This window comes from Artemia sp. Qi Xiang Cuo, chromosome 15, assembly GCF_049724085.1.
Source record: "Artemia sp. Qi Xiang Cuo chromosome 15, ASM4972408v1, whole genome shotgun sequence".
NCBI lineage: Eukaryota > Metazoa > Arthropoda > Branchiopoda > Anostraca > Artemiidae > Artemia > Artemia sp. Qi Xiang Cuo.
This window is the reverse complement of record NC_142808.1, coordinates 29,012,522-29,032,896: the sequence shown is the minus strand read 5'-3', so window position 1 is coordinate 29,032,896 and position 20,375 is coordinate 29,012,522. Positions and strand designations below refer to the sequence as shown.

Below are 20,375 nucleotides of genomic sequence, written 5' to 3'. Positions count from 1 at the left end.
GGACTTTGGTTTTTGGACTGGACTTACGGACTTTGGACATTTTTGGCTCCTAAAAAGGGCACTAGTAGTTTTAATTTAAAATCGAATGAACCCTATTCGCAGTCTTTTCAACCTCCCCTTCCATATGAAGTGATAAGGAAAGAAAAGGAACACTGATCAGGAGATATGTTGTTTTTTTCTCTTTTTTTTATCTGTGCTCATTTTTTTTGTAAGACAGGTTTTCGGATTAATAGTACGATACTATAATCAATTAAGAACATTTTTATTGAATTACTATATTCTTGGTATATTATTGATTCACGGAACAAATTTATTAATATTTCACAAAAAGATTTATAAACATAAAGCATAAATTTTCACAAAATAGAGAAATTAAATGTAAACTGTAATTTAAAGTAAAAGCACAAGTTTTACTTTGAATTATTTTCAAGCCATTGGACGTACTGAGATACTTGAGTATAAACACCAGGATACCCAGGATATGCACAACCAGCACTCCAAGAGACAATTCCAACAAGCTTTTGGGAGGTTCCCATGTACAAGGGTCCTCCAGCGTCACCCTACGAAAGTAAAACAAAATGTGAATATTTTGATGACAACGCTGATTGTAGATGACAAGGAATATATTGCAATTATAACCAAGGTAAAATAAAGCTAGTAAAATAGAAATCAGCTGTCTTAGAAGAAAATCTCATCCCTACCCCTAGGGAGATTCCTCAACAAAAAGCAAAAAGTTAAACAATATCAAAAGATTCAAAAAAAGTATTCATAAATGGAGATTCAGTCTACCGTCATTTTCAAGTTTGTATTTTTTTTTCTGGCCCTTTGTGATTTTCTAAATACTATATGGAAATTATAATAGTGGGATTTATTCAGTTCTTCTTATATTCAGCTTAAACTTTTTAATGAACAAAAAAAATTTCACAAGATACCAACTTTTAGCAAAGGTAGACACAGAGGTTGAACTCAATAGGGGTATTTTACCGCGAAAAAGAAGAAAAATGTATACTTCTCAAAAAAAGAAAGAAGAAAGAAAAACATTAATTGAAGACAGGAGTGGAAAACACCTAATGATTTAAAATTCATTAGAATAGCCCACTACGGTAAGCTGCAAGAACTATCTATTTTAAATTATTTTTAAATTTGAGAAACAATGGCGATTCACTTAACAATTCTGTCCGCAATGAGAATATATCTGTGAAGAACAGAAACTTGTACCTTTTCGCATTGAGAGGAAGTCGATATTTATTTGAAGGCTCACGGAGTTAGAAAATTTCGGCACTCTAAAGCTACAGAAGTGTGATGAGTCCCTGGCCCTAATTATCTGATAAATGTCCTTTTTTTAAACTTAATTCCCTCCCTAAAGTTATTGCTCGCTATTAATTAGAAATCTTTTTTTGTAACTCTAAACTATACATAAATTAAAGCACGATTTGCAGTATAAATCTGTCAGAAAAAGTGATTAACTAAAATAAAAGTAAAATCCGACTAGACAGTGACTCATCGATACAGCCGTGACCCTTATAAGCCACGTGTTTAGCTAGAGTTCAGTTGCAATCACAAAATCCACTGATTCTTGGACTGACGCAATTCAGGCCATGGGTGAATTGTGGCCATCCGTCAGGACCTCAAAGAAAAGCCACCCAAAGAGACAACGTGTGTTCTGTCTTTTTCTATTTTTGAATTTCATTTCTTTTTTGTTATTATAAGCATTTAATAGCAAGTTTCTCACTGTTTTCAATGTGCCTTGGTTTGATTAATTTAATTGATCAAACTAAGGCACAAAAATAATTAATTACTATTAATTATTAATAATCTGTTAATTTGATTAGTTTTATTAATTTATAGTTCTCGCGTAGGCTATAGAGTTTGATTAATTTAAAAAACAAAGTTTTTTCGAAGGAAATAAAGAGCGAAGTTGAAACTTAAAACGAACAAAAATTATTACTTCACAGCCTATCTAACATATATCATTAAAACTAATGCAAATCAATCAACTGGTGATATTTTCCTTTGTTTGTAGGATTACAGAAAACTAGTGCTTTACTGAAAACACAAAACAATATAGGAATTTTGGTACGATAAAAGTAAACCTTTTAAGGACACTTTCAACAGTATAAAAATAAAGCATTTTAGATTGTTGTTTTATTCCTTTTTTCGTTTAATTTGCCATCACTTCTGCACAATGAGCTCAGTTCAATGATTGACTATCGTTTTGGATCTGAAAAGGACATTTCATGATTATTTTGTAGACAAGCTCGAAGTGAAGGAGTCTTATTAATATTAGAACTAACAAACTCGCTTTAGAATTTGTATCACAACTTAAAATCCTCCGTTGTATAGTGAGAATAACTGGATTTCCAGAGTTCATATTACGGTTGATATGTTCTTCATTTCGAGTAATGCTAGGTCCAAGATGTTACCTGATAAATCAATCCATTATTTTATATGTTGTGTAATGTTGCAAGGAAAGCTGATGAAACTGAACTAGCTGCAGAAAAGAAAGACATGGGTAGCCTGTTCAAACATCTCCGAGAAATAACAGAATATAAAACTCCTACTTTGGGACCTGTCCTATCCAGGGATCTGATACTTCTATCTGACGAAGGTTCCTGTCTTGAGCAGCGGAAGGACCACTTCTCATCGCTCCTAAATAATGCCATTCCGTCCTTCCCTCTAAATTTTAGTCTCAACCAGTCTAGCCCTCCAAGAAAATAAGCAGATTTTCCCCCAGATGAACCCTTCAGCCCTCAGAAATCGAAAATGCAGTTATAAGGCTCAAGAATAATAAAGCTGCTGGTATCTGTGGCTTAAGTTCCGAACTGCCTAAATATGCAGGCCCTACAATACTTCTGTTCCTCTACACTCTGTTCTCCATAATCTGGCAAACTAATATAATCCCCGAAGATTGGCAGATGGATGTCATTATCTCCTTATGGAAGAGGAAAGGCTCTAGAAGCAACTGCTCAAATTACCGTGGAATAACTCTGCTGTCAGTTCACCAAAAACTTTTCTTAATTGTCCTGCTGGATCGATGTCTGCATGTTATTCGTAGGATTCAGCGAGCAGAGCAAGCTGCTTTTATGTCGGGCCGTTCAGCCATCGAACAGATTTTCACGATTCAACAGATAGTAGAAAAAGCTACAGAGTTCCAACGTTAAGCTTTTCTTGCCTTTGTCGACTTCCGTGCTGCGTTCGACTCAGTGAACCGAGAAGCTTTTTGGCGGATTCTAGAATCAACTGGCCTCCCTGAGAAATAATGCAGACTCTTCAAAGCTCTACACCATGGTACAAAGAGCTGAGACGTGAAGTTGCCTTTGTCATAATGTGGTCTATGATGGCATTGAAAAGCTCTGAGGCCACTGCACATTCTTGACGTGCTACTGTTGTGATTTGGAAGATTGAGCTGTGCCGGCCGTTGACTTGAACACAGCTCTTCGTAGCATGGTGTAGAGCTTTGAAGAGTCTGTAGCGTTTTGTTGACTTCCGTGCTGCCTTCGACTCAGTGAACCGAAAAGCTTTTTCGCAAATTCTAGAATCGACTGGCCTGCCTGATAAATACTGCAGAGTTTCAAAGATTAAACTTCGATCGGGTACGAAGTCACGTTTTCTCGACTTCATTCGCATCTCTGCAAGTTTAGAAAGTTGGCCTAGCGAAGTTCTGATTAACACGGTCACGGGAACGGGTGTGGTGGTAGATTTCATGCCGTTAATCCGGTCGCAAGTGCCAGACAAAACCGAAACCGTTGAGGTATTTTGGATACGAATCCTTGCAAGGCTCTTAAATTGACTCCCAAAATCTACAACCGAGCTGCATATTGTAGCTGATCGGTATGACGGAGTGTTCGGCCTTGTAAACATTTCCGGGAATCCTATTGTTCTAAAAGACAGTAGTGGATGTCATGAGCGGAGAGGAAATACAGTGACGAAGAGTTTTATCGTTACGAAGAGCATGGTGCTAGAAAACTAGGATATTTTGCTTATGCAGTCAGAGAGTAAGGCAAGACTTATCGAATGTATTTTTGAATTGTGGAGCAATGTCTGTCTTTCAGAATTAATATTTACTATTTACCTCTCTGGTGGATTCAGTGATAGAATGAAGGGGCTAAAACGAGTCCCATCCAAAATGACTTTGGATCCGAACCCGGACTACGAAGCGAACTTGTGCAGCACACATGAAGAAGCAGACACGCGTGTTGCTCTCCATGTTGCCGAATGCTACAGAAATGGATACTCCCAAGAAATTGTTGAAGCGAATGACACAGATATTGTTGTCATTTTATTACAGAAAAATCGCGAAATATTCCTCTCCAGGTGTGACCCAGACTATGAACCCGAGCTCTACGTTCAGTTCCGTGACAAAGTCTTTCCGATCCATAAAATTATGAATAGAACATCGTGGGCTGTTGTAGAATCAATAGGGCTGCTAAGTTGCATTAGTGGATGTGATACGGTCAGTTTTTTCTTCTCGAAGGGCAAAAAAAAACATTTGCTACATCTGCTGTTAAATCACAGCTCATTCAAGAAATTGCTGATCTTACACAGAAAGTGAAGAGTGATATCAAGAACATCATGATGCACAAGCCCTAACTCTTACGTGTCTGTACGAAATTGACTGTATCGATATATAGCAAAAAACAGTCCGAATTTGATTCTCTCAATGACCTCCGAATTCATTTATTTCCCAGAAAAAAAAACTTGAACAGCTTACCCCCAACAGATGGTTGTTTCGTATATCACGTCACGAGAGCAATACTTCAGTAGAGCATTATTCTTCAGTCTGTGATTCCTAAGCCCTATATCTTCAGCCCACTTGAGTTTAGCTGGACCCATCACGACATTTTAGGAGTCAGTCCAGTGACTTCAGCACAGACCCCATGGCCTCCATCTGTCAACAAGGCTTCACCCTTTTCTTACTGTAATTAAATAAAAAAAACAAGTTTTTTAAACTGAAAGTAAGGAGCGACATTAAAACTTAAAACGAACAGAAATTATTCCGTATATGAAAGGGGCTGTGCCCTCCTCAACGCCTTGCTAAAAACAAGTTTTTTAAACTGAAAGTAAGGAGCGACATTAAAACTTAAAACGAACAGAAATTATTCCGTATATGAAAGGGGCTGTGCCCTCCTCAACGCCTTGCTCTTCACGCTAAAGTTTGACTTTCTCACAACTCTTTTTTTAAACAATAAAAACTTTAGCGTAAAGAGCGAGGCGTTGAAGAGGGCACAGCCCCTTTCATATACGGAATAATTTCTGTTCGTTTTAAGTTTTAATGTCGCTCCTTACTTTCAGTTTAAAAAACTTGTTTTTTTTATTTAATTTCTGATCCTTTTTTAGTTAATGCTGCTTTTATTTTGGCTCGCCGGCATTGAATAAGTAAACAAAATTTGTATAAAAAATTTACTTTTCTTTTGCTAAATGGCTGTCTCTAAATTTGGTTCTGACGTAATTTAGAAATTAACTTACGTAACGAACTTCTATATTCGTATATTTTTCTTCTGGCAAAAAATACACAGTTGCAGATTTTTGCAGATTTGAGCTTGAAACCTATGTTATAGGGTTTTCTGATACGCTGAATCTGACAGTGTGATTTTCATTAAAATTCTTTCAATTGTAGGGGATGTTTCCCCCCTCTGTAAAAAATCAGGTAAATTTTCTCAGGCTGGTAGCCTTTGATGAGTAATACTAAACTTAATAAAATTTATATATTTAGAATCAGCATTATAATCCCTTTCTTTTGATACATTTATTGACATCAAAGTTCCGTTTTTAAAAGTTTCAATTACTATTGAGCCGTATCGCTTGTTTTTTTTATTGTTTTTTTTTTAATACTTATATGTTATTAAGTATGTGATGGGGTTCTAACCTTAGTCAATACCACGCTCTTTACGTTAAATGTTAAAAAAAATTTAATTCACAAACCCCTGAGTCACAAAGGCCGTTTAATTAGAACAGATAGCTCTTTTGAAAGCACTAAAAAAAACTGTAGCGTAAAGAGCGAGGTATTGATTTGGGGGTAACCCCCTCATATACGTAATAATTTATGTTCATTTTAAGTTCTAATGTTGCTTCTTACTTTCAGTTGAAAAAACTGGTTTTTTTTAATTTAATTTCTGATCGTTTTTTAAATAATGCTTGGAAATCTGGCACCCCCTTCATATAAATGTCCCTTGCCCCAAAGAAACATCCTCTACGGAAAGATTCTCCCGAGTAACCCCCTCCTCTAGCCCCCCCCCCCACCAGAAAAAAAGTCTTCCTGAAAATGTCTGTATACTTCCCACTCACCAATACAATATGTAAGCACTGGGCAAAGTTCATAACTTGCAGCCCTTCCCCTGTGAACTGTGGGGGATTAAGTCCTCGTAAAAGACATATTTATTAGATTTTCGACTATGCTGGACAAAATGGCTATCTCAAAATTTTAATTGGGTGACTTCGAGAAAGAAATGAGCGTGGGAGGGGGCCTAGTTACCCTCCATTTTTTTTGGTCACTTAAAAAGGGCACTAGAATTTTTAATTTCCGTTCCAATGAGCCTTCTTACGATATTCTAGGACCACTGGGTCAATACATTTACCCCTGGGGAAAAAAAACAAAAAAAAACAAATAAACACGCACCCGTGATCTTTCTTCTGGCAAAAAATGCAAAAGTCAATATTTTTGTAGATGGGAGCTTGAAACCTCTGCAGTATGGTTCTCTGGTACGCTGAATATGATGGTGTAATTTTCATTAAGGTTTTATAACTTTTAGAGGGTCTTTCCCCCTTTTTTAGAAAATCAGCCAAATTTTCTCAGGCGCGTAACTTTTGATGGGTAATATTAAACTTGATGAAACTTATATATTTGAAATCAGAATTAAAATTTGATTCTTTTGATGTATCTATTGGTACCAAAATTCCGTGTTTTAGAGTTTCGGTTACCATTGAGCCGGGTCGCTCCTTACTTACAGTTCGTTACCACGAACTGTTTGAAACTGTGTGTGGTAAAAAGTGTCCTTGTTTGGGGATAAAGCCATGCAACATTCTTTGCGCATGTGGTGGGCGATGCGGTACCGACAGCGACGATTCGGACGAGGATTAGCGGGATTTTTTTTTTTTTTTGGAGGAAAACCGTTGGGATGTGCGGGAATTGTATTTTGACTTGCTTTACCTATAGCTTTACTTGCAATACTTAAAATAATAAACACTCTTTAATCATGTTACAGGTTTAAGCTTTCAACTTCTGTCGAGCATGGTTCTTCCGTGTCCGTTTACTACCTTGCAAAGCTTCGTAGGTTCATTATAATCTGGATTTACAACTATATTTGTAAGAAAATCGGAGTTTATAGCAATTTAAATAGCATATAGCAACTAAAGTTGAAACACGATGAGCAAGTTAACACTACCGTTGGACTCGGCGTCAAAATTTGGCATAAAAACATGTCCTGCAATACCATTAATAATAAAAAAAAATTTAGGCCTACAAATAAGGAATTAGCCTATAACTAACGAAGTTAAGATTGGGCTGCGAAGTAAAGTTCATATTCGGATTTGGCGTTAAATTCTAGCATAAAAGATGTGTCACATCCTCATTTTGGACAAATGTATTTTTGCATATATTTTTAGGCCTACACTTTTTCAAAAAATTCTAGACGGCTTCACCGAACAGTTTAAGCTTTGAACTTTACGTTAATGTGAAGCCAAATACGGAAGGTGAATTCTGGAAAAGAATGAACAACAAAATATTATTAGAAAGGTCCGAGATACGTGGTTTAGTTGAAAATGAACCTTTGAATTTTGAAATTTTCGGGAAAAATTAATAAATATTACCCTATAGCTCCTGGGCTATACAAGATATCGGAAAAAATTTAACATATTCTATGAGAAGACCATTTTAGGACCAAATTAAGATGTCGCACCACTAAATCGGAGTGGTACAACCTTAGAAAAAAAATAAAGAGTCTGCACACATGTTATAGGCCTAAAAAGGGTGTTTTTTTGCTTTTACAAGGTCAAGCCGTGATCTCCAACTTTGCTCCTACCCATATTCGGATTCAGCGTGGTTGATATAGTCGGAAACTATTGTCAAACTGACTGTGTCTTTCTGACCACCTAGTTGTCACATTATAGTCGTCTGGTTCCCGGACTATTTACAAACAGTGAAATTATCTGAAAATGATTGTATAGAAGAGAGAAAACCATAATTAAAAAAAAAACACCCAAGCAGGAATCAAACACAAGACACTATTTCGACTTCGAACGCTCTATCAACAGGAACCACGCCTCTAATAATGTGATTTGATATATTAGTGCTTGTACCTTAGTTGCGTAGCTTATTAAGGGGGCTTGGGGGAGGAATATACGAAAGATGTTCTTGCAAACCTCCAGTTACGGGTTTTGAACCATAATTATTACAATAGTGATTTTGTTTTATACTTCAAAGCTTTTCTACTTAAGAAGGGACATCAAAAGTATTGATTTTAGTGCTATATCACACTTGCGGATAGTAGAATTGATAAACATCACGTAAATATGAGTAACAGCTTTCAAATGAGCCATTAAAGGTCACTCTAAATAACACTGGTAGCCCACTAGCCCCAGCTTTTTCACTTGAGACATGGCACCAAAAGTGCCGTTTTTGTGATATTTGGCACTTAAGGATGGAAAGACTGACTAAAGAACGTAGATATGAGCAATAGCTTTCAGATCAGCTATTAAACATCTCTCTAAGATGTTCTGGCAGCCCACTAGTCCCTAGCTTTTTCACTTCGGACATGGCATCAATAGTGCCATTTTTAGTGCAGTTTGGTACTTGCAGGCGGTGAAATTTATAAAGGAAGCGTAGATAAGTAGGGTAAGAGGTACCATTTCTATAGAAACTATAGCAATTTGAAATATCATATGGAATTTGCTTTCTGGTAGGTATTCTATTCTACAGGTCATTACACTCTTTGCCAAGAGATTTACGCAATTAATTAAACCTGTATTATAAAACCAGCGCGTCTTGTTTCGAGTTTTAACGGACAAGTTTTTGAAAAGCAGACAGCTTTTTTTTCTTGTTTAGCATTTGCAAAAAAGGGGTAATTAGTGAGTGGAAAGTTTTTTAATGCTTTTACAATCGGAGATGTTTGATTAACCTTTGCAAAAAAAGGGGTAATGGGATTTGTGAATTGGAGGAGATGCCATGATTATGTACTGTATAATACACAAGTGATGTTTTGGAGCGTATTGTCAATTTAACGAGAAAATGACTGAAAAGTGTTTTGAGGGAGATGGGTTGCATGGTGGGTTGAGTTGCATGAGCGTTCCGTGACCGGGGGTCCCGTGCCACGGGGGGTTCGGGGATCCCGGGGTCCCGGTCCCCGGGGGCCCAGTCGCCCGGGCGTTGAGTTAAATGGGGATTGAGTTCCACGAGAGTAGTGCTTTGTTGTGGTTTGGCTTGTCACAGTTTTAAAAGAGCTTTACGGGGATTGAGAGACTCAGTTGCCGGATTCCGTGTAGTTTTTCTTTACTTGGTGGTCATTACAAATGAAATTTTTGTGTTAAATAAGTAGTTTTTGTATCTTTTAAAAGAGCTTTCAGGTGTGTGAGAGACTCAGGTGCCTGAGTCCGTGTGGTTTTTCTTTACTTGGTGGTCATTAAAAACGAAATTTTTGTGCTAAATAAGTAGTTTTTGTATCTTTTAAAAGAGCTTTACAGGGATTGAGAGACTCAGTTGCCTGATTCCATGTGGTTTTTCTTTACTTGGTGGCTATTAAAAACGAAATTTGTGTGTTAAATCAGTAGTTTTTGTATCTTTTAAAAGAGCTTTAAGGGGTTTGAGAGACTCAGTTGCCTGATTCCGTGTGGTTTTTCTTTACTTGGTGGTCTTGTGTTGTATCTTTTAAATGAGCTTTACAGAGTTTGAGAGACTCAGTTGCCTAATTCCGTGTGGTTTTCCTTTACTTGGTGGTCATTAAAAACGAAATTTTTGTGTTAAATCAGTAGTTTTTGTATCTTTTAAAAGAGTTTTACAGTGATTGAGAGACTCAGTTGCCTGATTCCGTGTGGTTTTTCTTTAGTTGGTGGTCATTAAAAACGAAATTTTTGTCTTAAATCATTAGTTTTTGTATCTTTTAAAAGAGCTTTACTGGGTTTGAGAGACTCAGTCGCCTGATTCCGTGGGGTTTTTCTTTACTTGATGGTAATTAAAAACTAAATTTTTTTGTTAAATAAGTAGTTTTTGTATCTTTTAAAAGAGCTTTACGGGGATTGAGAGACTCAGTTTCCGGATTCCATGTGGTTTTTCTTTACTTGGCGGTCATTAAAAACGAAATTTTTGTGTTAAATCAGTAGTTTTTGTATCTTTTAAAAGAACTTTATGGGGTTTGAGAGACTCAGGTGCCTGATTTCGTGTGGTTTTTCTTTACTTGGCGGTCATTTGTTGTATCTTTTAAAATAGCATTACAGAGTTTGTTAGACTCAGTTTCCTTTTTATGTGTTTTTTTGATTTTATGTGTGGTAATTAAAATATAAATTTTTGTGTTATATAAGTATTGTTTTTATCTTTTAAAAGGGCTTTAATGGGGTTGAGAGACTCAGTTGACTGATTCCGCGTGGTTTTTCTTTACTTGGAGGTCATTAGTTGTATCTTTTAAAAGAGCTTTAGAGGGTTTGAGAGACTCAGTTGCCTAATTCCGTGTGATTTTTCTTTACTTGATGGTCATTAAAAACGAAATTTTTGTGTTAAATATGTAGTTTTTGTATCTTTTAAAAGAGCTTTAAGGGGTTTGAGAGACTCAGTTGCCTGATTCCGTGTGGTTTTTCTTTACTTGGTGGTCATTAAAAACGAAATATTTGTGTTAAATAAGTAGTTTTTGTATCTTTTAAAAGAGCTTTACGGGGATTGAGAGACTCAGTTTTACCTTGTCACAGTTACATTTTCTTGATTTTTCAAAGTTCATTTTTAATTTCTTTAGATGAAATGAAAGATTAGTAATATTTCAGAATTGTTTGGTAGTGGATTACATAGTAACAGTTACATATTCTTGATTTTTCAAAGTTAATTTTGAATTTCTTTCGTTGAAATGCAAGAGTTGGAATATTTCAGTAGTGTTTGGTTGTGGTTTACCTTGTCACATTTACATTTTATTGTTTTTTAAAATTTCATTTTGTATTTCTTTATTTGATTTGCTATATTTGTAATTTTTAATTTTTGTTGGTGTTTTTTCTTACTATTCTCTTTTACTAGTTAGCGTTTTGTGTTTTTTGTTTTTTTATTTCTTTCATTGTAATGCTAGAGTTTGAATAGGTCAGTATTGTTTGGTTGTGGTTTACCTTGTCACAGTTACATTTTCTTGATTTTTCAAAGTTCATTTTGAATTTCTTTCGTTGAAATGCAAGAGTTGGAATATTTCAGTAGTATTTGGTTGTGGTTTTCAGTGTCTCTGTTACATTTTATTGATTTTTCAATGTTTATTTTGAATTTCTTTCGCTGAAATGCAAGAGTTGGAATAGTTCAGTAGTGCTTGGTTGTGATTTACCTTGTCACAGTTACATTTTCTTGATTTTTCAAAGTTCATTTTGAATTTCTTTCGTTGAAATGCAAGAGTTGGAATATTTCAGTAGTGTTTGGTTGTGGTTTACATTGTCGCAGTTACATTTTCTTGATTTTTCAAAGTTCATTTTGAATTTCTTTCGCTGAAATGCAAGAGTTGGAATATTTCAGTGTCACTGTCACATTTTCTTGATTTTTCAAAATTCATTTTGAATTTCTTTCGTTGAAATGCAAGAGTTGGAATATTTCAGTAGTGTTTGGTTGTGGTTTACCTTGTCACAGTTACATTTTCTTGAATTTTCAAAGTTCATTTTGAATTTCTTTCGTTGAAATGCAAGAGTTGGAATATTTCAGTAGTGTTTGGTTATGGTTTACCTTGTCACAGTTACATTTTCTTGATTTTTCAAAGTTCATTTTGAATTTCTTTCGTTGAAATGCAAGAGTTGGAATATTTCAGTAGTGTTTGGGTGTGGTCTACCTTATCACAGTTACATTTTCTTGATTTTTCAAAGTTCATTTTGAATTTCTTTCCTTGAAAAGCAAGAGTTGTAAAATATCATTAGTGTTTGGTTGTGGTTTAACTTTTCAGATTTACATTTTCTTTATTTTTTAAAGTTCATTTTGAATTTCTTTCGTTGAAATGCAAGAGTTGGAATATTTCAAAAGTGTTTGATTGTGGTTTACCTTGTCACAGGTACATTTTATTGATTTTTCAAGGTTCAATTTTAATTTCTTTCGTTGAAATGCAAGAGTTGGAATATTTCAGTAGTGTTTGGTTGTGGTTTACCTTGTCTCTATTCCTGTTTATTGTTTTTTCAAAGTTCATTTTGTATTTCTTTCGTTGAAATACAAGAGTTGGAATATTTCAGTAGTGTTTGGTTGTGGTTTAGCTTGTCACAGTTACATTTTCTTGATTTTTCAAAGTTAATTTTGAATATCTTTCGTTGAAATGCAAGAGTTGGAATATTTCAGTAGTGTTTGGTTGTGGTTTACCTTGTCACAGTTACATTTTCTTGATTTTTCAAAGTTCATTTTGAATTTCTTTTGTTGAAATGCAAGAGTTGGAATATTTCAGTAGTGTTTGGTTATGTTTTACCTTGTCACAGTTACATTTTCTTGATTTTTCAAAGTTCATTTTGAATTTCTTTCGTTGAAATTCAAGAGTTGGAATATTTCTGGAGTGTTTGGTTGTGGTTTACCTTGTCACAGTTACATTTTCTTGATTTTTCAAAGTTCATTTTGAATTTCTTTCGTTGAAATGCATGAGTTGGAATATTTCAGTAGTGTTTGGCTATGGTTTACCTTGTCACAGTTACATTTTTTTGATTGTTCGAAGATAATTTGAATTTCTTTCATTGAAATGCAAGAGTTGGAATATTTCAGTAGTGTTTGGTTGCGTTTTACCATGTCAAAGTTACATTTTCTTGATTTTTCAAAGTTCATTTTGAATTTCATTCATTGAAATGAAAGAGTTGGAATATTTCAGTAGTGTTTGGTTGTGTTTTACCTTGTCACAGTTACATTTTCTTGATTTTTTAAAGTTCATTTTGAATTTCTTTCGTTGAAATGCAAGAGTTGGAATATTTCAGTAGTGTATGTTAGTGGTTTACCTTGTCACAGTTACATTTTCTTGATTTTTCAAAGTTCATTTTGAATTTCTTTCGTTGAAATGCAAGAGTTGGAATATTTCAGTAGTGTTTGGTTGTGGTTTACCTTGTCACAGTTACATTTTCTTGATTTTTCAAATTTTATTTTGAATTTCTTTCGTTGAAATGCAAGAGTTGGAATATTTCAGTAGTGTTTGGTTGTGGTTTACCTTGTCACAGTTACATTTTCTTGATTTTTCAAAGTTCATTTTGAATTTCTTTCGCTGAAATGCAAGAGTTGGAATATTTCAGTGTCACAGTTACATTTTCTTGATTTTTCCAAGTTCATTTTGAATTTCTTTCGTTGAAATGCAAGAGTTGGAATAGTTCAGTAGTGTTTGGTTGTGGTTTTCCTTGTCTCAGTTAAATTTTCTTGATTTTTCAAAGTTAATTTTTAATTTATTTCGTTGAAATGCAAGAGTTGGAATATTTCAGTAGTGTTTGGTTGTGGTTTACCTTGTCACAGTTACATTTTCTTGATTTTTCAAAGTTCATTTTGAATTTCTTTCGTTGAAATGCAAGAGTTGGAATATTTCAGTAGTGTTTGGTTGTGGTTTACCTTGTCACAGTTACATTTTCTTGATTTTTCAAAGTTCATTTTGAATTTCTTTCGTTGAAATGCAAGAGTTGGAATATTTCAGTAGTGTTTGGTTATGGTTCACCTTGTGACAGTTACATTTTGGCACAGTTACATAGAGTAGCGCGCCACTCCAAGTGAACCTAGATCAACCTAACTTTTTGGACATCTCTCTCACTATGACTCTGTTTGTGTGTCGTGTCTGTGCGTGTCTCGTCTCTAGGTGTGTGTTTCATCTCTGTGGGTGTGTTGTCTAAGAAACCAGTCTGGTTAAAAACGTGGAGTTTTCGTACTGCTCACTTTTTTGCAATGTGTAGGAACCAGTGGCGAATCCCCACTCGTTTGGAAAGGTGCCAAGGACAGGCATGCAAATAGCATGTAGTTTAAAAACGTGTTTAATCACGTTTCTTGAATGATTCAAAATGAACTTTGAAAAATCAAGAAAATGTATCTGTGACAAGGTAAACCACAAGCAAACACTACTGAAATATTCCAACTCTTGCATTTCAACGATAGAAATTCAAAATGAACTTTGAAAAATCAAGAAAATTTAACTGTGACAAGTTAAACCATAACCATAACAGTACTGAAATATTCCAACTCTTGCATTTCAACGAAAGAAATTCAAAATGAACTTTGAAAAATCAAGAAAATGTAACTGTGACAAGGTAAACCACAACCAAAACACTACTGAAATATTCCAACTCTTGCATTTCAACGAAAGAAATTCAAAATGAACTTTGAAAAATCAAGAAAATGTAACTGTGACAAGGTAAACCACAACCAAACACTACTGAAATATTCCAACTCTTTAATATCCAAGAAAGAATGACAAACTCAACAAATAAACAACTCGAAACTGTAACTCTGACAACTGAACACACAATCCCCCCCGACTCAACTATTCCAACTCTGGCATTTCGTCGAAAGAAAGTCAAAATGAACTTTGAAAAATCAAGAAAATGTAACTGTGACAAGGTAAACCACAACCAAACACTAGTGAAATATTCCAACTCTTGCATTTCAATGAAAGAAATTCAAAATGAACTTTGAAAAATCAAGAAAATGTAACTGTGACAAGGTAAACCACAACCAAACACTACTGAAATATTCCAACTCTTGCATTTCAACGAAAGAAATTCAAAATGAACTTTGAAAAATCAAAGAAATTCAAAATGAACTTTGAAAAATCAAGAAAATGTAACTGTGACATGGTAAAACATAACCAAACACTACTGAAATATTCCAACTCTTGCATTTCAACGAAAGAAATTCAAAATGAACTTTGAAAAATCAAGAAAATGTAACTGTGACAAGGTAAACCACAACCAAACACTACTGAAATATTCAAACTCATTCATTTAAAATACATAAAAAAAATTTGAACTTTTTACTTAAATTACAAAGGTACAGAGACAATGTAAAACACATCCAAAAACTACTGAAATATTCCAACTCTTTCATTTCAACAAAAGAAATTCAAAATGAACTTTGAAAAATCAAGAAAATGTAACTGTGACAAGGTAAACCACAACCAAACACTACTGAAATATTCCAACTCTTGCATTTCAACGAAAGAAATTCAAAATGAACTTTGAAAAATCAAGAAAATGTAACTGTGATAAGGTAAACCACAACCATACACTACTGAAATATTCCAACTCTTGCATTTCAACGAAAGAAATTCAAAATGAACTTTGAAAAATCAATAAAATGTAACTTTGACAAGGTAAACCACAACCAAACACTACTGAAATATTCCAACTCTTGCATTTCAATGAATGAAATTCAATATGAACTTTGAAAAATCAAGAAAATGTAAGTTTGACATGGTAAACCGCAAACAAACACTACTGAAATATTCTAATTCTTTCATTTCAACGAAAGAAATTCAAATGAACTTTTCAAAATAAAGAACGTGTAACTGTGATAAGCTAAACCATAACCAAACACCACTGAAATATTCCAAATCTCACATTTCAACGAAAGAAATTCAAATGAACTTTGAAAAATCAAGAAAATTTAACTGTGACAAGATAAACCACAACCAAAAACTACTCAAATATTGCAACTCTTCCATTTCAACGAAAGAAATTCAAAATGAACTTTAAAAAATCAAGAAAATGTAACTGTGACAATGTAAACCACAACCAAACACTACTGAAATATTCCAACTCTTGTATTTCAACGAAAAAAATTCAAAATGAACTTTGAAAAATCAAGAAAATGTAATTGTGACAAGGTAAACCACAGCCAAACACTACTAAAATATTCAAACTCTTGCATTTCAAGGAAAGAAATTCAAATTGAAAAATGAACAATCACGAATATGAATCTGTGAAAAGTTAAACCACAATCAAACACTACTGAAATATTCCAACTCTTGCATTTCAACGAAAGGAATTCAGAATGAAGTTTGAAAAATCAAGTAAATGGAACTGTTACAAGTTAAACCACAACCAAACACTAGTGAAATATTCCAACTCTTGCATTTCAACGAAAGAAATTCAAAATGAACTTTGAAAAATCAAGAAAATGTAAGTGTGACAAGTTAAACCATGAGCAAACACTACTGAAATATTCCAACTCTAGAATTTCAACGAAAGAAATTCAAAATGAACTTTGAAAAATCAAGAAAATGTAACTGTGACAAGGTAAACCACAACCAAATACTACTGAAATATTCCATATCTTGCATTTCAACGAAAAAAATTCAAAATGAACTTTGAAAAATCAAGAAAATGTAACTGCGACAAGGTAAACCACAAACAAACACTACTGAAATATTCCAACTCCTGCATTTAAACAAAAGAAATTAAAAATGAACTTTGAAAAATCAAGAAAATGTAACTGTGACGAGGTAAACCACAACCAAACACTTCTGAAGTATTCCAACTCTTGCATTTCAGCGAAAGAAATTCAAAATGAATTTTGAAAAATCAAGAAAATGTAACTGTGACAAGGTAGACCAAAACCAAACACTAATGAAATATTCAAACTCTTGCTTTTCAGCGAAAGAAATTCAAAATGAACTTTGAAAAATCAAGAAAATGTAACTGTGACAATGTAAACCACAACCACGCACTACTGAAATATTCCAACTCTTGCATTTCAGAGAAAGAAATTCAAAATGAACTTTGAAAAATCAAGAAAATGTAACTTTGACAAGGTAAACCACAACCAAACACTACTGAAATATTCCAACTCTTGCTTTTCAACGAAAGAAATTCAAAAATGAACTTTGAAAAATCAAGAAAATGTAAATGTGACAAGGTAAACCAAAAACAAACAATACTGAAATATACAAACTCTATAAATAAATAGAAATAAATTCAATATGATCATTTATTTTAAATGTTATATATACTGTGTACAGGACATAAACAAAATTAAACAAAAGAAAAATTAAAACTCTAGCATTTCAACGAAAGAAATTCAAAATGAACTTTGAAAAATCAAGAAAATGTAACTGTGCAAGGTAAACCACAACCAAACACTACTGAAATATTCCAACTCTTGCATTTCAGCGAAAGAAATTCAAAATGAACTTTGAAAAATCAAGAAAATGTAACTGTGACAAGGTAAACCACAACCAAACACTACTGAAATATTTTAACTCTTGCATTTCAACGAAAGAAATTCAAAATGAACTTTGAAAAATCAAGAAAATGAAACTGTGACAAGGTAAACCACAACCAAACACTGCTGAAATATTCCAACTCTTGCATTACAAAGAAATAAATTCACAAATAAATTTTAAAAATCTAGAAAATTTAAAAGAGACAATTTATCACACAATCAAACACTCCTAACATATGACACCTCTTGCATTTCGTCGAAATACATTCAACATGAACTTTGAAAAATAAAGAAAATTTAATTGTGACAAGGTAAACCACAACCAAACACTACTGAAATATTCCATCTCTTGCATTTCAGCGAAAGAAATTCAAAATGAACTTTGAAAAATCAAGAAAATGTAACTGTGACAAGGTAAACCACAACCAAACACTACTGAAATATTCCAACTCTTGCATTTCAATGAAAGAAATTCAAAATGAACTTTGAAAAATCATGAAAGTTTAACTGTGACAAGGTAAACCATAACCAAACACTACTGAAATATTCCAACTCTTGCTTTTCAACGAAAGAAATTCAAAATAAACTTTGAAAAATCAAGAAAATTTGACTGTGACAAGGTAAACCACAACCAAACACTAGTGAAATATTCCAACTCTTGCATTTCAACAAAAGAAATCCAGAAAGAAATTTTAAAAATAAAGAAAATTTTACTGTGACAACGTAAACCACAACCAAACACTACTGAAATATTCCAACTATTGCATTTCAACGAAAGAAATTCAAAATGAACTTTGAAAAATCAAGAAAATGTAACTGTGACAAGGTAAACCACAACCAAACACTACTTTAATATTACATCTCTTGCATTTCATCGAAAGAAATTCAAAATGAACTTTGAAAAATCAATAAAATGTAACTATGACAAGGTAAACCACAACCAAACACTACTGAAATATTCCAACTCTTGCATTTCAACGAAAGAAATTCAAAATGAACTTTGAAAAATCAAGAAAATGTAACTGTGACAAGGTAAACCAAAACCAAACACTACTGAAATATTCCAACTCTTGCATTACAATGAAACATATTCAAAAAGAACTTTGAAAAATCAAGAAAATGTAACTTTGACATTGTAAACCACAACCAAACACTAGTAAAATATTCTAACTCTTGCATTTCAATGAAAGAAATTCAAAAGAACTTCGAAAAATCAAAAAAATGTAACTGTGACAAGCTAAACCATAACCAAACACTACTTAAATCTTCTAAATCTTGCATTTCAATGAAAGAAATTCAAATGAGCTTTGAAAAATCAAGAAAATGTAACTGTGACAAGGTAAACCACAACCAAACACTACTGAAATATTCCAACTCTTGCATTTCAACGAAAGAAATTCAAAATGAACTTTGAAAAATCAAGAAAATGTAACTGTGACAAGGTAAACCACAACCAAACACTACTGAAATATTCCAACTCTTGCATTTCAACGAAAGAAATTCAAAATGAACTTTGAAAAATCAAGAAAATGTAATTGTGACAAGGTAAACCACAACCAAACACTACTGAAATATTCCAACTCTTGCATTTCAACGAAAGAAATTCAATATGATCTTTGAAAAATCAAGAAAATGTATCTGTGACAAGGTAAACCACAATCAAACACTACTGAAATATTCCAACTCTTGCATTTCAACGAAAGTAATTCAGAATGAAAATTGAAAAATCAAGTAAATGTAGCTGTGACACGTTAAACCGCAACCAAACACTAGTGAAATATTCCAACTCTTGCATTTCAACGAACGAAATTCAAAATGAACTTTGAAAAATCAAGAAAATGTAAGTGTGACAAGGTAAACCGCGACCCAACACAACTGAAATCTTCCAACTCTTGAATTTCAACGAAAGAAATTCAAAATCAACTTTGAAAAATCAAGAAAATTTAACTGTGACAAGGAAAACGACCACCAATTACTACTGAAATATTCCAAATGTAGCTTTTCAACCCCAAAAATTCAAAATTAACCTTGAAAAATTATGAAAATGTAACTGTGACAACGTAGAACACATACAAACACAACTTAAATATACCACCTCTTGCATTTCACCGACAGAAATTCAAAATGATCTTTGAAAAATCAATAGAATGTAACTGTGACATGGTAAACCACAACCACAAACTGCTGAAGTATTCAAAATCTTGCATTTAAGAGAAAGAAATTAAAAATGAACTTTGAGAAATCAAGAAAATGTAACTGTGACAAGGTAAACCACAACCAAACACTAATGAAATATTCCAACTCTTGCTTTTCAGCGAAAAAAATTCAAAATGAACTTTGTAAAATCAAGAAAATGTAACTGTGACAAGGTAAATCACAAACAATCACTACTGAAATATTCCAACTCTTGCATTTCAGCGAAAGAAATTCAAAATGAACTTTGAAAAATCAAGAAAATGTAACTGTGACAAGGTAAACCACAACCAAACACTACTGAAATATTCCAACTCTTGCATTTCAACGAAAAGAAATTCAAAATGAACTTTGAAAAATCAAGAAAATGTAACTGTGACAAGGTAAACCACAACAAAACACTACTGAAATATTCCAACTCTTGCATTTCAGCGAAATAAAAAAAATAAGTAAATATATAAAAACGGACACATTAAAATTGTACTGTAACAAACCAACCAAACACTACTCAAATAGAAAAAATCATGAAGTTCAACGATAGAAATTCAAAATGAACTTTGAAAAATCAAGGTAAACCACAACCAAACACTACTGAAATATTCAAACTCTTGCATTTCAGCGAAAGAAATTCAAAATGAACTTTGAAAAATCAAGAAAATGTAACTGTGACAAGGTAAACCACAAACAAAAACTACTGAAATATTCCAACTCTTGCATTTCAACGAAAGAAATTCAAAATGAACTTTGAAAAATCAAGAAAATGTAACTGTGACAAGGTAAAACTGAGTCTCTCAATCCCCGTAAAGTTCTTTTAAAAGATACAAAAACTACTTATTTAACACAAAATTTCGTTTTTAATGACCACCAA

The 20,375-nt window shown here is 33.4% G+C and overlaps 1 protein-coding gene across 3 annotated transcripts in view; it reads right to left on the bottom strand.

Moving 5' to 3' along the window:
• Window positions 1-289: 289 nt before the first annotated feature.
• LOC148943521 (trypsin-1-like) overlaps window positions 290-20,375 on the bottom strand; it is a 202,723-nt gene continuing 182,637 nt past the window's right edge. For all 3 annotated transcript variants that reach the window (XM_089101772.1, XM_089101774.1, XM_089101773.1), the window contains one exon: window positions 290-560. In XM_089101772.1, coding sequence (XP_088957898.1) covers window positions 411-560 — 150 coding nt within the window. In that variant the 3' untranslated portion in view covers window positions 290-410. The remainder of the gene's footprint in view (window positions 561-20,375) is intronic.